A 16,415-nucleotide genomic window follows, 5' to 3' on the forward strand; every position below is an offset into this window, starting at 1 on the left:
TTTAACAGAACTTTTTTTGCTGTGTTTGAAACCCTGACATATTAGATGTGCATTCTGTTTAAAGTCAGCCTAAACCCAAATGTTGGTCCATCATTTAAGTCCTAAATGCCCACTTCCATCACATGCACAGAATTTTGTCTTTCAAAAAATCTAGAATGATCAAGGATTTGTTTCTATTAATAATAGGTTTTGCATACACAGGGGTTTTCCAGTAAAAGTTGAAATACTAATTAGAGTATTTGGTGGTTATGAGGTAGTAAGCAGTAATGAAACTAATTCTGTACATGTACATTGAAGTAAAGTCACAGATGGAGTGTCTCACCACTTCACACCGTGCAATCAAATGATGTGAAGTGTGAGAATTTTCAACATCAGGATTCTACTTTGTATTTACCCCTTAGATCAAGTACCCAGACTCTGTGCTTTGGGAATCTGGCCACGTATTGTTTTTCTTTCAGTTAGTTTGAGAAACTTGTTTGAAATTTAGTTGAATAAAATGCTTGAAGAAGCAAATGTTTTTTAGATGGACGTAAAAATTAACACTTATTCTCCAGTTTAAAAACTAAAACTAATACAGTGATGTATGTGAATTTATGTCAATAATACTTGGGGAAAGAACTGAAAATAGTGATTTCTTAACATTACTGACTGTAATCATGGGGGAGGTCCCCACTTTCTACCACAATTCCTTGAAAGCAGGCCATCATAATTTCCCATAGGAGTAATAATGCAATTGGGAATTGTGGTCATGACCAAGAGTCACCTTCAAATAAATCAGGCCTGTACTTTAAAAGCAAAGATAAAATAACTTTTAAAAATAGATGTACATCTACGTTTAAAATATATATGGATATAGATAATGGGCCTCTAAATTTAAAATGATAGTCACAAACCTCTAATAAGATAATTAACACAGGTGTGTGTGCAATATTTATATAAGTACAATCTCATACAGGATCTCTAGAATCATTCTTTCCAGGATTATTTAAGCTGATGTCCTATTTTTGACTCAAACTTATAGCAAACAGAAACAAAGCTGTGCATAGTTTCACTGATTACTACTTCCAAAATAGCCACCATGGAATTTATTTGTAAAGTCGCAGTGGATTTTAATCAGGTTTCGAATCAGTTCTTCCTCTTTTCTTTGCTCTCTCCCTCACAACGCCAAGGCCAACCTTGAAGGGGCAGAGAAGTATCAGAAGAAAGTTACCCTTCAGGAAATCATGGGGAAAGAACAAGGGCAGTTTGCTTTGCCTGGGTTGTTGTGGAAGCGGGCTTGGGGAGAGTCTGTCCAAGAGCCGTGCACATGCGTCTCAGCTGTAGACGTCTTAAAACATGAGCTCACGAGAAGAGCTCCCTTCTCTGACCACCGGGTGCCTGCAGTCACCCTCAGGCAAGGCACTGGCTCGGTGAAGAGTGCCTGTGCTTTGTGAAATGAGAAGCATCGTTAATGACTGGCAGTCGTGTCTGTGTGTTTTCTCCAGGCTAGTGGCGAGAGGGTGAATTTAACAATTGCTAGACCAGGGAAACCCCAGCCTGGAAACGCTGTCCGAGAAGCAGGAACTCAGAGCAGCCAGCACCACGCACAACCGCTGCCTTACAACAGACCCAGCTCACATAAGGTAAGGTGCCTTGTTTGTGGTTCTTAATTCATCCACCCTCAAAGGATGATCATTACAAGCTGGGAAGATTTAGGAGGGCTGTTAACTCTGTTGGAGAAAGTGCACTAGGTGTTTGTTTGGGATGCGCAATGTGTTTTGCTGCCTTGGAGAGTGACTGCATTGTCTCAGTCCCTCAACCAGTAGAGTTTCTTGGTGGGGAAGGACCCTCTGCCAGGTGATTGATGAGAAATGTTTGACTGTCCAGAAAAATCTTCGGTTTGTTTAGCTCTGCTTGAAAGTGGGGTTTATCTTGGCTTACTCATTTAAATGTGACAGTTGGTTATGTAACTGAAAAAGCATAGTGAAGACAATGATTGACAGCCTGTACTTAGCAACTGGATAGCTTGCCTACAACAGAATTAGATATGTGCATATTAAACATATAACTCATAAACTTCGATAGCTACATGTATAGCATATTTTTTGTTATATGAATAGTATAGGAAGACTACCCTAAATATTTTTAAATTCCTGTATGTTGAGGATTTTCCCTGCTTCTTCAGTATTTTACCGGTTTTATAATATATACCAAGGTCATTTACCTGTGCTGAGCATCTTGATACTGTCTCACTTTAGTTGCAGAAATTTAAAAAGGGTGGTAGTTAATTCTTCTTTTTTTTTTTGGTAGTTCATTCTTGATATTGTTTCCTTCATTTGAACTCACTTTCTGGTAGGCTGGGGTTTCTTTGGTTTTTTGTTTCCTTTTTTTTCGGCTGAGCATGTGGGATCAAACCCGTGCCCCCTGCAGTGGAAGCACGGAGTCTTAACCACTGGACCACCATGGATGTCCCAGGCTGGGATTTTTAAAATGATGTTTACTCAACTGTGTGAAAATATAAGCTAAATATGAGCTTCCAAAGTCCTTCTCTTTAAGTAAAATTATAAGTTACTAAACAAAAACATCTGTTGGTCTGCTTAAAACCACAGGAAGTTCCCTGTGGGCTAAAATGACTTCTTAATGTAAGTACGGTATTTGAGAGAATACTTACCTTTGGAATGTCACAGGTACCCTAAGAAAGCATCCCTTAAAGGCACAAGTACTTTTCGCCCATCAGGTTTATCTGGTTTTCTGAGCTCAAGTATAGACTTGTTACTGGTGTTTGGTTTAGTTAATATTTTTAAGAAAATGTAACCACAGACTTGTTCTCATTTCTGAACTGAAAGTATGAAGGAAACCTATAATATTGCCTTCATGATGATGACTATGAAAAAGGAGTTATTGTTTTGGAGTTTTGAACAGTTTCAAATGGCTTGTCCTTACTTTATTTATGTATTACATATATATTCCTAAAATTACAATATAAGGCAAAAATTGATTATTGAACCCTTTATGTCACTGAATTTTACAATAATTTGAGATACGAGTGTCTATGACATGACTTTTAAGACAATTTTTAAAACTGTACTTAGTCATCCCAACGTCCATATAGAGAACTCTGCTTATTTGTTTGGGGAACATACGTTTCTCTCAACTCTGCTGCTCTTATTGTCTTTAACTTTCTGTGACAGTGTTTTAAATAGTAATGCTGAACTTACTCTGTGTGCTCTGCTACCCTTCTTGGTTAGAACAGCCACACGAAATGTACTTTTAAGTGTGAGCTATTTGCTACTAATTACTGCATTTGTTATATAAAATCCTGATTTAGAAAAATAAGGGTCTCCTAGGGAAGATAAACAGATTCACCAGAAAACGTGTTCAGACGATTATAATCATCACTAAAAATCACAGTACGCTAGCCTGCTACTAGGCCTCTTAAGTAGCTGCTTAGATAAACATTTGTATGATTTAGAACTTTCCTTGAAGTATTCTGAGTATAATCTTTGAAGTCTGGTTTGGTTCCTGAGGAAAAAATAATGTATATATATATATGCGCCATCTAGAGGAATAAAACAACCACCTTTAATTGATTAAATACCTGCAAGCCAAAATTGCTTATAAATATACTCAAGACTGAGTTTACATGAGTTGTCTTCATAATAAAGTGGGTTTTGCCCAATTTTGAAGGATACTAAGATAGATTTCAAACAGGAGACTGCCTTAAGACATTTCCAAGTTTTCTACTAGGTCATAACATTTTCTAGGAACACCAGGCTGTTATTGCAGTAGTTCCCTTAATAAAATTTCAAGAGTACATGGATTCCAGGACCAGAGAAAGGAAGATGGGCCTGCAGTTCCAGGGCCTGATTCACAGATTTGTCAACACTTTCAAATAATGTCACTAAAGGCATGTTATAATTCCGTAAAGGTAACTCATATTTCTATTGTTGATATTGTTAATGTTATTATCTACATTTTCTCAGAGCTGATAAATGTTGGAAACCTTTTGAGACATTAGCTTCCGCTGTTACACTTAACAGGACAGTAATCATGTGGTGTGGGTACATATAAACAATATGTATACATATTATGTGCACATATGCAAAGCATATGTTTATATATTTGCATCTGCTCAGATCCCTATGCAGGAACTTACAGTTGTATGATTTGGGGCAAGTTACATGACCTCTCTAAGTTGTTTCCTCATCCATAAAATGGGGCCAATAATAGTACTTACTTTTCAGGACCACTGTGAAGATTAATGAAATGACGCATGTAAAGCTGTGAGCTTTTTGCACATAGTTAAGCCTTCGATAAATGTTATTTTAATATTCGTATTGCATATGTACACCTTGATTTTATTGAATTCTAATTCAGAAAAGTGGTATTTTAGATTCTCCTTTTCTTCCAGGAGTATCTCAGTAATAGGTAACAGTAACAAATGTCAGTAAAAATAGCTTTTCCCTGAGAATATAGTTTGCTGGGGATTTATTTCCCTGTTGCTAACTTCAAAAATTCAATTATTTCACATCCTTTTATCTTTTCACAAATTTTGAAGGTAGATTTGCACCTGCTTCACGATTGAGTGCTCTGATAAATAACCCTTGTTAGTCAGAATCAGAAGAGAGCTCTGTAGCTTTCTTCTGGCAGTTAGTAAAATCCACACTTTTATACTATGTCAGCTTTTCTCTCAAAGAATATAGGAGAAAAATGGAAGTAAAATTAATTGGCTTCTCTTCAGAATCTTAAAATTCAAATGCATTATCTACTTTTATATCTGAGAGCTGAAGGTAATTATACAAATGATATGCTTATTTTACTTTGACTTCCCCTATGTCAACAGTCCTGAGTTTTTCAGTTCCATATATAGTCCTGTGAAAATACAGTAGTCCAAAGTTTGCCATTGTGATCCACAGGGCTCATCGGCCTCTGAAGAACTGTGTATTGCTTTCAGTTCTATGGTGATATTTTTTTAATGACTTTAAAATTGCCACGTTATGTTTTTACTTTAGCTGTCATTACTTCAGCTATATATATTATTCATTATCCAATAAATTTTTCCTGTCATGTTCAGGATCTTGCCCAGTGTGTTACATGCCAAGAAAAACACATTACTGTAAAGAAGGAACCACACGAGTCCCTTGGAATGACAGTAGCTGGGGGCCGAGGAAGTAAAAGTGGGGAACTGCCCATCTTTGTGACCAGTGTGCCACCTCATGGCTGCCTTGCACGTGATGGCAGAATCAAGAGAGGTAAGCTAGGATCTTGTACAGTTTCACCACATCTCCCAAAGTCAACTCACATTTTTAAAAATAATGTCTACAAAGTTTCCTATTAAACATGGCTTTTTAAAATCCTTTAAAATGTCCTGTATGTAATGGAAGCATAAAGCCTCTCTATAAGGTTAGAAAAATGCCTAACGTAAAGGGAAATTGCTGAAGCTTAATAATCTTTCTAACAGTTACTCTGACTGTTGGATTATTTTATGTTGGAAAAGACCCTCTAAGAGATTTATGCTTCCAGCATTATGGTAGACCAGATACTTTGAAGGATCATCTCACTGAAATACACTTGTTGCCTATTAAAAAGGTGTCTGGGTGGGAGGGGGATCACAGAAGAGGTGGAGCAGAGACAAACTTAATAAAAAGGAGTGGTTTTTAGGGATTAATTCATTCACAATTTCACAACCCCCAGTGATTGATACTATATAATTTGTGTGGGTGGGGGTGGTAGTGGTAACAATAGCATTCTCCATACACTTGGTTCATATGGAAAAGTGAGTCTTGAAAGCTATTTCTCCAAAAATGAAGTCATACACAAAAATTAACTGATCCAAGACCTAAATGTAAGAGCTAAAACTTTTAGAAGAAAATCAAGTGTAAACCCTCATGGCCTTGGATTATGCAACAGATTAATCAATGGTTATCACAGATATGACACCAAAAACACAAGCAATAAAGACATAGAAACAATCAATGAAACTAAAAGCTGGTTCTTTGAAAAGATGAACAAAATTGATAAACCTTTAGCCAGACTCAAGAAAAAAAGGGAGAGGGTCTAAATCAATAAAATTAGAAATGAAAAAAGGAGAAGCCACAACCAACACAACAGAAATATAAAGGACCGTAGAGACTACTACAAGCAACTCTGTGGCAATAAGGGACAACCTAGAAGAAATGGACAAATTCTTAGGAAAGGTGCAATCTCCCAAGACTAAACCAGGAAGATATAAAAAATATGAACAGACCAATTACAAGTACTGATATTGTATCTGTCATTAAAAAACTCCCAATAAACAAAAGTCCAGGACCAGATGGCTTCATAGGAGCATTCTATCAAACATTTAGACAAGAGTTAACACCCATCCTTCCAAAACTATTACAAAAAATTGCAGGAGGAGGAGCACTTCCAAACTCATTCTGTGAAGCCACCATCACCCTGATACCAAAATCAGACAAAGATACCACAAAAAAGGAAAATTACAGGCCAATATCACTGATGAACATAGACTCAAAAATCCTCAACAAAATACTAGCAAACAATCCAACAGTACATTAAAAGGATCATACACCATGATCAAGTGGGATTTATCCCAGGGGTGGAAGGATTTTTCAGTGTCCACAAATCAATCAGTGTGATACACCACATTAACAAATTGAAGGATAAAAATCATATGATCATCTCAATAGATGCAGAAAAAGCTTTTGACAGAATTCAACACCCATTTATGATAAAAACTCTCCAGAAAGTGGGCATGGAGGGAACCTACCTCAACATCATAAAGGCCATATATGACAAACCCACAGCTAACATCATACTCAATGGTGAAAAGCTGAAAGCATTTCCTCTAAGATCAGGAACAAGACAAGGATGTCCACTCTCGCCACTTTTACTCAACATAGTTTTGAAAGCCCTAGCCACAGCAATCAAGAGGAGAAAAGGAAATAAAAGGAATCCAAATTGGAAAAGAAGTGAAACTGTCATTGTTTGCAGATGACATGACACTATATACAGAAAATCCTAAACATGCTACCAGAAAACTACTACAGCTCACCAATGAATTCGATAAAGTAGCAGCATACAAAATTAATACACAGAAATCTGTTGCATAAATCTGTTGCATTTCTATACACTAACAATGAAAGATCAAAAAGAGGAATTAAGGAAACAATCCCAATTACCACTCCATCAAAAAGAATAAAAATACCCAAGAATAAACCTACCTAAGGAGGCAAAAGACCTGCACTCTGAAAAATAAGACACTGATGAAAGAAATCAAGGATGAGACAGATGGAAAGATATACCATGTTCTTGGATCAGAAGAATCAATACTGTCAAAATGACTGTACTACCCAAGGCAATCAACAGATTCAGTGCAATTCCTATCAGATTACCAATGGCATTTTTCACAGAACAGTAAATTTTAAAATTTGTATGAAAACACAAAATGCCCCAAATAGCTAAAGCAATCTTGAGAAAGAAAAATGGAGCCGGAGGAAACAGGCTCCCTGACCTCAAACTATACTACAGTGCTACAGTAATCACAACAGTGTGGTACTGGCACAAAAACAGAAATATAGATCAACGGGACAGGATAGCCCAGAAATAAATACATGCACTTATGGTCTATTGATCTACAGATGGCCAAAAGGCATGTGAAAAGATGCTCAACATCACTAATTACTAGATATCACCTCACACCAGTCAGAATGCCCATCATCAAAAAGTCTACAAATAATAAATGCTGGAGAGGGTGTGGAGAAAAAGGAACCCTCCCTACAGTGTTGGTGGGAATGTAAATTGGTACAACCACTATGGAGAACAGTATGGAGACTCCTTTAAAAAATAAAAATGGAGCTACCATATCCTGCAATCCCATTCCTGGGCGTGTATTTGGAGAACATCATGATTCGAAAAGATATGTGCACCCCGATATTCACATCAGCACTATTTACAATAGCCAACACATGGAAGCAACCTAAGTGTCCATCAACAGATGAATGGATAAAGAAGATGTGGTACATATTACAATGGAATATTACTCAGCCATTAAAAAGATGAAATAGTGCCAGTTGCAGCAACATGGATGGACCTAGAGATTATCATACTAAGTGAAGTCATATAGAGAAAGGCAAATATCATATGATATCAACTTATATAGGGAATCTAAAAAAAATACAAATCAACTTATTTACAAAACAGAAACAGACTCACAGACTTTGAAAACAAACTTATAGTTACTGAAGGGGAAACATGGTGGGGAGGGATAAATTAGGAGTTTGGGATTACAGAACCCTTATAGCTCAATAATAAAAGACAAATAACCCAATTTAAAAATGGGCAACTGATCTGAATAGACATTTCTCCCAAGAAAATACACAAATGGACAATAATCACTTGAAAAGATACTCAGTGACATTAGTTATTGGGAAATGCAAATTCATCACTAGGATGAATATAGAAAAAAAAAGACAATAACATTTGGCAAGGATGTAAAGAAATCGAAACTCTCATATATTTGCCAGAGAGAATGTAAAACAGTACAACTGTTTTGTAAAACAGTTTAGCAGTTCTTCAAAAAGTTAAACAGTTGTCATATGACCCAGCAATTCCATTCCTAGTGAAATGAAAGCATGTTCACACAAAAACTTGTACGTGAAGGTTTATAGCAGTATTTTCCATAATAGCCAAAAAGTAAAAACATCCCACATGTCCATTTACTGGCGAATGGATGAAGAGACTGATTTACCCATACAATGGAATATTATTTGGCCATAAAAAGGAATGAAATATTGACACATTGTACACTATAAATGAATCTTGGAAACATGCTAAGGAAAAGAAGCCAGTCACAAAAGACCACATGATTCCATTTATATGAAATATCCAGAAAAGGCAAATCTGTAGAGATGGAAAGTAGCTTAGTAGTTGTTTAGGACTCAGGGAAGGGAACTGATTACTAATGGGTACAGGGTTTTGGGGGTGGTGATAAAAATTTTCTAAAAATGACATGATGGTTGTACAACTCTGTGACTATAAAACCATAAAATTACAGACTTTAATTGAATGGTATATGAATTATATCTTCAGAAGGCTTTTTTAAAGTTATTTGTTCTGTCGTGGAATTTGAGGTAATTTTATTTCCTTCTTGTTATTTTATGTTTTCAAAGTTTTCTACAAAGAGAATGTTTTGCTTTAATAATCTGAAAAATGATGAATTGGGGGAGCAGGATTTTCCGCGGGCTTTCTTAGTACAAACGTTTGTGCTTCCTATAAAACTAATCCTTTCCTTCCTGACCTTTTATATGAGCCTCATTGCTCTTTTTTATTACATTACTTGGCAGAGCAACAAAGACTACTTTTCTTCTTCAAGCAGGACATGTTCAAATCACAAGTTTCATTTCTTTGTGTAGGCCCAAGGGTATCTTCTCTACATACTGAGATGATTGCACTGAGTGAACTATGTAGGGCTGTCTAGATGTATAAAACCGTATCAATATAAAGTAGAATATATTAAAAATTCCCTTCTAAGAGCAAAAGATCAAATCACTTTCTAATTGGAAGGAAGGGTAAGAAGAGAAATGAAGGTGCCCAGGGCCCGTCCACAGCTATACCAGGGCTGATGACGTGGACCCCAACTGAATTCCAGAGCCTCGAGCCAAACCTTTTCCTACATATTATTACATTACTTAAAATTTTTGAATTGTTTAAAATTTTTGAATTGTTTTGGAGTGTTGTCCATGAATTGGATTTTTCCTCAGTATTCTAAGAATTATAAAGAGAAAAATGGTCTTTTCCCTTATTATGTCACCTGAGTTTTTGGAACTAACCTTTGTTAATTAGTTTACAGATAACAGGATTTACAGGGAAGTAATCACTTGGTGGCTTATTTTTCTTGCTCCCTTATTTGAACAGGTGACATCTTGTTGAATATCAATGGCATCGATTTGACCAGTTTAAGTCACAGTGAGGCTGTGGCTATGCTGAAGGCCAGCGCCACATCGCCCACGGTGGCCCTGAAAGCACTGGAGGTGCAGGTTGTGGAGGAGGCCACCCACGGCCCAGATGAGCAGCCCAGCACTGTCAGCGAGAATGAGTACGATGCCAGCTGGTCCCCGTCATGGGTCATGTGGCTTGGGCTGCCCAGGTACTGCAGCTTTTCTGTTGTTTTATGGAAAATCGCAATTGCAACCTTCATCGGGGTATAGCACAGCAGATTAAGAACGAAGCTGAAAAGACTTACCTCTGTTTACAAAAATAAACAAAGCTATTCTGTTCATTCCTACAAAAGGCTCCCCAGTGGGCCAGCTATGAGATTGGGTGGTCAGTCTCTTGCTTAGAACGGCTTTACCAACATTCACTCTGATACATGCTTAGACTTATGTGCATTTTTTCACCGGAAAAAATAGGTCAAAGTGTGGGGCCTTTCCCTATCCCAGAAGTATTTCTAAAGCCCCACTCTTCCTACAAAGGAGTGTAAAACTGAGTTTTTACTGGACATAAGAGTCTTTAGGCCACACCCTTGGTGTTCAAGCGTTACTGCTCTTGACCCCCTTTAGGAGGAGGTCACAGCTCATGACCGGCTCACCAGACAGGACATTCTGTAGTTGTTCGGTGTCTGGTCGTGAGACATTTTGGAACCTCCAGGTGGTAGTTGTGTAATTTGGTATTGAGGTAGAGAGGATGTGAATTACCATCTTCATTTGTTTCCAGCTCAGTTTAGATTCTTATTGTACAGAAGAATCCTGAAAACTGAAATATGATGAAACGTTTTGACTTTTAAACTGGTATGAAAATGACTGATTCTTTAAAATAAGCAATAAGAATATGCCCGTTTCTGAGCCATCTAGCTTCATGTGGAATAAATTTATAATAACTAGCATTTATACAGTGCTATATGGTTTATAAAGTACTTTCACATGAAGAATAACACAAAAAGCAAGGATACTATTGGATTTCATTTATTAATTTAACTTGCTGACTTGTCCTCTCAGTTAAAAGAAGAAGGAAAAAAAAAAGAGGGCATAAAACTGTAATAGAATAACTGTTTCAGGGAACTCTAGGGCCCCTGTGGAGAGATTTTTCACGACAGAGATGATTAACTGCTTCATGTGTTTAAAAACTGATTTTTTTCCCCATTAAAAAGTCAACATAGATTTAAATGGTTCCTATTCAACTCCTGCAGACATGCCATCTAAGTTGTGAGGTGTCAGCTGTCAGAAGGAACCTAACTGATCTTATCAAACACTCAGCCCAGAGCTTTGTGTGTGAAGTTGTACCCTCATGCTGAGCAGCTCTGCCCAAGTGCCCAACCCTGCTGCTGCACAGGCCGAGGCCAATGGCGTCCTGGAGAAACCCCCATGCTTCTTGTAGCTTCCCTTATTTGTTATTCCAGGCTAGTTTTGGGGTCAGTACCTCTTCCTTTGTTCAGAGCATTTTCTGATGTGCCAGGAAGAATAACAAAGATTTTGGATGAGAAATGCACAGGATAGTACAAGGCAATCTACAGAGTCGATGCAATCCCTATCAAATTACCAATGGCATTTTTCACAGAACTAAAAAAATTAAAAAATTTGTATGGAAACACAAAAGACCCCAAAAAGCCAAAGCAATCCTGAGAAGGAAAAGTGGATAAGTGATCAAGATGGCGAAGTAGTAGGACGGGAAGCTCACCTTCTCCCACAAATACATCTACATGTGGAACAATTCTCACAGAGTATCTACTGAATGCTGGCAGAAGACCTCAGACTGCTGAAAGGGCAAGAAAATCTTCACATAACCAGGTAGGACAAAAGAAAGAGAAAAAGAAAGTGAGACAGGAATCAGGACAGGACCTGTGCCCCTGGGAGGGAGCTGTGAAAGAGGAAAGGTTCCTGCGTCCTGGAAGGCCCCCTCACCAGTGGGAAGATTAGCCAGGACAGAAGGGGAGCTTCAGAACCTCAGAGAACGCAGCAGCTGGTTTTATGGCAGCCAGAGCAGTGGGAAGACTGCACAGATGGCCACCCTGCACTCCCCAGCCTGAGACACATGTCTGCCCATGCAGGTGGATGCTGGAACTTGGCCTTTGGAGATCAGACCTGGGGAGAGGACTGGGGTTGGCTGTGCAGAAACAGCCGTGGGGGGTGGGGGGCTGAAATCTACTGTGACTGCACCTGAGGGTACACATGGAGGAAGCCTGGGCCACCTTAGAAGCCAGGCACCATTGTTTGGGGGATGCACAAGGGGAGGGGCAGGACCTTCCACTGTAGCCCTTTCCCCTGTGTGTGCACTCAGAGGTCAGGACACTGCCTGCACAGGCTCCAGGAGCAGTAGCAAGCCGCCTCCTGCCCAGACGCCAGGAGCAGTCACAAGCCACTACCACCTCCCTCCTGGACTACAGGAGTGGTCGTGAGCTACCTCCGCTCCCATCACGTGCTCCAGGGGTGAGCCTGAGCTGCCACCACCACCCAGAATCCCAGGACCAGGCATCAGCACACTCCCTATCAAGGGGATAATGATCAGCACATGCTGAGGAAATAGGCGACACGCATCCATACTAAAAACAACCCTCGCACCAAATATATTAAACCCACACACGCTACACAGCAACGCCCCTAAATATAAATAGCGCTCCAAGGCCACAGAGTAAGAGATATATAACTAAATATAAGAAATACAATATAAATAGCGCTCCAAGGCCACAGAGTAAGAGATATATAACTAAATATAAGAAATACAATATAACAAATGTAAGTAAAATGAAGAAGCAGAGGAACCACTCCCAATTAAATGACCAAGAGAATTCCCCAGAAAGAACAAACAATGAAACAGACCTCTTCAGTATTTTCATTATCTTCTTGTGAAATGGGTGTCTATTAGACTGAAGGAATTAAGAAAGGCTGTGGACAGAAATGCAGAGTACTGTAAAAATGAGCTAGAAACTATAAAGAGGAGCCAAGAAAACTCATTTGCAGAGATGAAAGCTGAGCTAAAGGCAATGAACAACAGAATGAATAAGGCAGAAAAACGAATAAGTGACCTGGAAGGTAGAATAATGAAAATCACCCAATCAGGACAGCAGACAGAAAACCAAACGAAAAATAATGAAAGCAATATAAGAGACGTATGGGATAAAGTGGGCCAATCTACTTACAATATGAATTCCAGAAGGGGAAGAAACAGAAAAGGGGACCAAAATGTATTTGAAAAAATTGTGGCTGAAAACTTCCCAAACCTAAAGAAGGAAACAGATATCCAGGTACAGGATAAACAAGATAAGCCCAAACAGACCTATACCAAGACATATTATAATAAAAATGGCACAAGTTAAAGAGAAGATTCTGAAGGCAGCAAGAGAAAAAGAGTTAATAATAAAGGAAGCCCCCATAAGGCTATCAGCTGATTTCTCTACAGAAACGTTGCAGGCCAAAACGGAGTAGCAAGATTTCAAAGTTCTGAAAGGGAAAAATATGCAACCTAGGATACTCTACCCAGCATGATTATCATTTAGAATAGGAGAGATAAAGAATTTCTCAGACAAGCAAAAACTAAAAGAATACAGCAATACTAAACCTATCCTAAAGGAAATATTGAAAGGTCTTCTCCAAATAAAAAAGAAGAATCTATAGAAAAGAGAAAGTCACAAGTGGAAAGTAAATCACTTAAATAAGCCAGTACACAGATTAAAAAAAAAAAAAAATTCTGTGAAAGTGATGATAATCACAATGAACAGCAAAAGGATGAACATGAAGATGTAAAAGAGGACACCAAAATCATAAAACGTGGGGGAGGAGAGTAAGAAAATGTAGACTTTTTTTTCCTAGAATGTGTTTGGCAGTCATAATATAGGCTCAATCTAAGGCAAATAGATATAGGAAGGGGGTAACATACTTGAAAAACAGGGTTAACCACAAATCAAAAGTATACAATAGATTCACAGAAACCAAAGAGAACATAAGTATAATACAAAAGAAAATCATTAAACCACTAAAGAAAAAGGGACAAAGAAGAAGTATAAAACCAATGAGAAAACAAGGTTTAAAATGGCAGTAAATACGTATCTATCAATAATTACCTTAAATGTCAATGATTAAATGCTCCAATCAAAAGACACAGAGTAGCAGATTGGATTAAAAAAAAAAAAAGAGCCCACAATATGCTGCCTACAAGAGACCCACTTTAGGGCAAAGGACACATACATTGAAAGTGGGGGAATGGAAAAAGATAGTTCACGCAAATGGAAATGACAAGAAAGCGGGGGTTGTAATACTCAGACAAACTAGACTTTAAAACAAAGACCATAAAGAAAGATAAAGAAGGACACTATATAGTGATAAAAGGATCAGTACAAGAAGAGGATTTGACACTAATCAACATATATGTATGTACCTATTGTAGGAGCACCCAAATACATAAATACTAACAAACAAAGGGAGAAATGGACAGGAATACAATAACAGTAGGAGACTTAAACACCCCACTCACATCAGTGGACAGATCTTCTAGACAGAAAATCAGTAAAGCAATAAAGATCCTAACTGATAGAACAGAACAGTTAGACTTCATTTATATATTCAGGACATTACAACCAAAAAAACCCCAGAATATACAATTCTTTTCAAGTACGCATGGAACATTCTCTAGGACTGACCACATACTAGAGTAAAATACAAGCCTCATCAAATTTAAGAGTATAGAAATTATCTGAAGCATCTTTTCTGACCACAATGGCATGCAACTAGGAATTAACCACAGAAAAAGAAATGAGGGGGGGGAAATGGTTACATGGAGACTAAACAATATGCTACTAAAAAACCAGTGGGTCAACAAGGAAATCAAAGAGGAAATTAAAAAATACCTTGAGATAAATTACAGTGAAAACACAACCATACAATATCTATGGGATGCAGCAAAAGCAGTTCTCAGAGAGAAGTTCATAGCAATACAGGCCTTCATCTCAAATAAACAACCTAATAAAAGAATAAGAAGGACAAACAACCTAAAGTCAGCAGGAGGAGGAAATAATAAAGATCAGAGGAGAAATCAATAAAATAGAGATTAGAAGAACAATAGAAAAATAATCAGTAAAACCAAGAGCTGGTTCTTTGAAAGGATCTGGCCAGGCTCACCAAGAAGAAAAGAGAAAGAACCCAAATATACAAAATAAGAAATGAAAAAGGAGACATAACAATAGCGCAGAAATACAAAAACCATAAGGGAATACTATGAACAATTATATGCCAACAAATTCAACAACCTAGAAGAAATGGACAAGTTTCTAGAAACAAACAGCCCACCAAAACTGAATCAAGAAGAAATAGGTAATTTGAACAGAGCAGTCACTAGAAGTGAAATAGAATCTGCAATTTTAAAGTTCCCTACAAACAAAAAGTCCAGGACCCAGATGGCTTCACAGGCGAATTCTACCAAACATACAAAAAGGAACTTATACCAATACTTCTCAAACTCTTCCAGAAAATTGAAGAGGAGGGAACACTCCCAAAGACATTCTATAAAGCTATCATCACCCTGATACCAAAACCAGACAAAGACACTACCGAAAAAGAAAACTACAGGCCAATATCTTTGATGAATATAGATGCAGAAATTCTCAAGAAAATAACACATAAGATCATACACTATGACCAAGTGGGACTCACCCCAAGTTCGCAAGGATGGTTCAACATAAGCAAATCAATCAATGTGATATACCACATCAACAAAAGACAAAAACCACGTAATCATCTCAACAGATGGAGAAAAAGCATTTGACAAAATTCAACATCCACTCATGATTTAAAAAAAAAAACTCTTACAAAAGTGGGTATAGAGGGAACATATCTCAATATAGTAAAAGCTATTTATGACAGACCCACAGCCAATATAACACTAAATGGTGAAAAGCTGAAAGCCTTCCTGCTAAAATCTGGAACAAGACAAGGATGTCCACTTATCTCTTCTATTCAACATAGTATTGAAAGTCCTAGCCTCAACAATCAGACAAGAAAAAGAAATAAAAGGCATCCAAATTGGAAAGGAAGAGGTAAAACTGTCATTATATGCAGATGATATGATACTATATGAGAAAAACGCCACACAGAAACTACTAGAACTGATCAACGAATTCAGCAAGTTAGCAGTATACAAGATTAACGTTCAGAAATCAGTTGCACTTCTCTACACCAACAATGAACTATCAGAAAGGGAATGTAAAAAACAATACCTTTTAAAATTGCACCCCCCAAAATAAAATACTCAGGAATGAACCTGACCAAGGAGGTGACAGACTTACACCCTGAGAACTATAAAAGATGAATAAAGAAACTGAAGATGACTCAAGGAAATGGAAAGATATCGATTGGAAGAATATTGTTAAAATGGCCATACTACCCGAAGCAATCTACATATTTAATGCAATCCCTATAAAATGACATTTTTCACAGAACTAGAATAATCTA

General features: G+C 37.6%; 1 protein-coding gene across 8 annotated transcripts in view; it reads left to right on the forward strand.

Annotated features, from left to right (window-relative positions):
• LNX2 (ligand of numb-protein X 2) overlaps positions 1 to 16,415 on the forward strand; it is a 92,969-nt gene that overhangs the window by 65,242 nt on the left and 11,312 nt on the right. For 7 of the 8 annotated variants that reach the window (XR_016388746.1, XR_016388745.1, XM_089899696.1 and 4 more), the window contains 3 exons: positions 1,485 to 1,622; positions 5,054 to 5,231; positions 9,895 to 10,126. Coding sequence is in view for 5 of the 8 variants with exons in the window: in XM_089899696.1 (XP_089755822.1) it covers positions 1,485 to 1,622; positions 5,054 to 5,231; positions 9,895 to 10,126 (548 nt within the window). In the remaining 3 variants the exon portion in view is untranslated. Of the gene's footprint in view, positions 1 to 1,484; positions 1,623 to 5,053; positions 5,232 to 9,894; positions 10,127 to 11,532; positions 11,763 to 16,415 lie in introns of all 8 variants that reach the window. The other variant, XR_016388747.1, reaches the window with a different exon arrangement.

This window comes from Delphinapterus leucas, chromosome 18, assembly GCF_059928025.1.
Source record: "Delphinapterus leucas isolate spDelLeu-1000000601 "Yukka" chromosome 18, BTC_Dleu_Yukka2, whole genome shotgun sequence".
Classification (NCBI taxonomy): domain Eukaryota; kingdom Metazoa; phylum Chordata; class Mammalia; order Artiodactyla; family Monodontidae; genus Delphinapterus; species Delphinapterus leucas.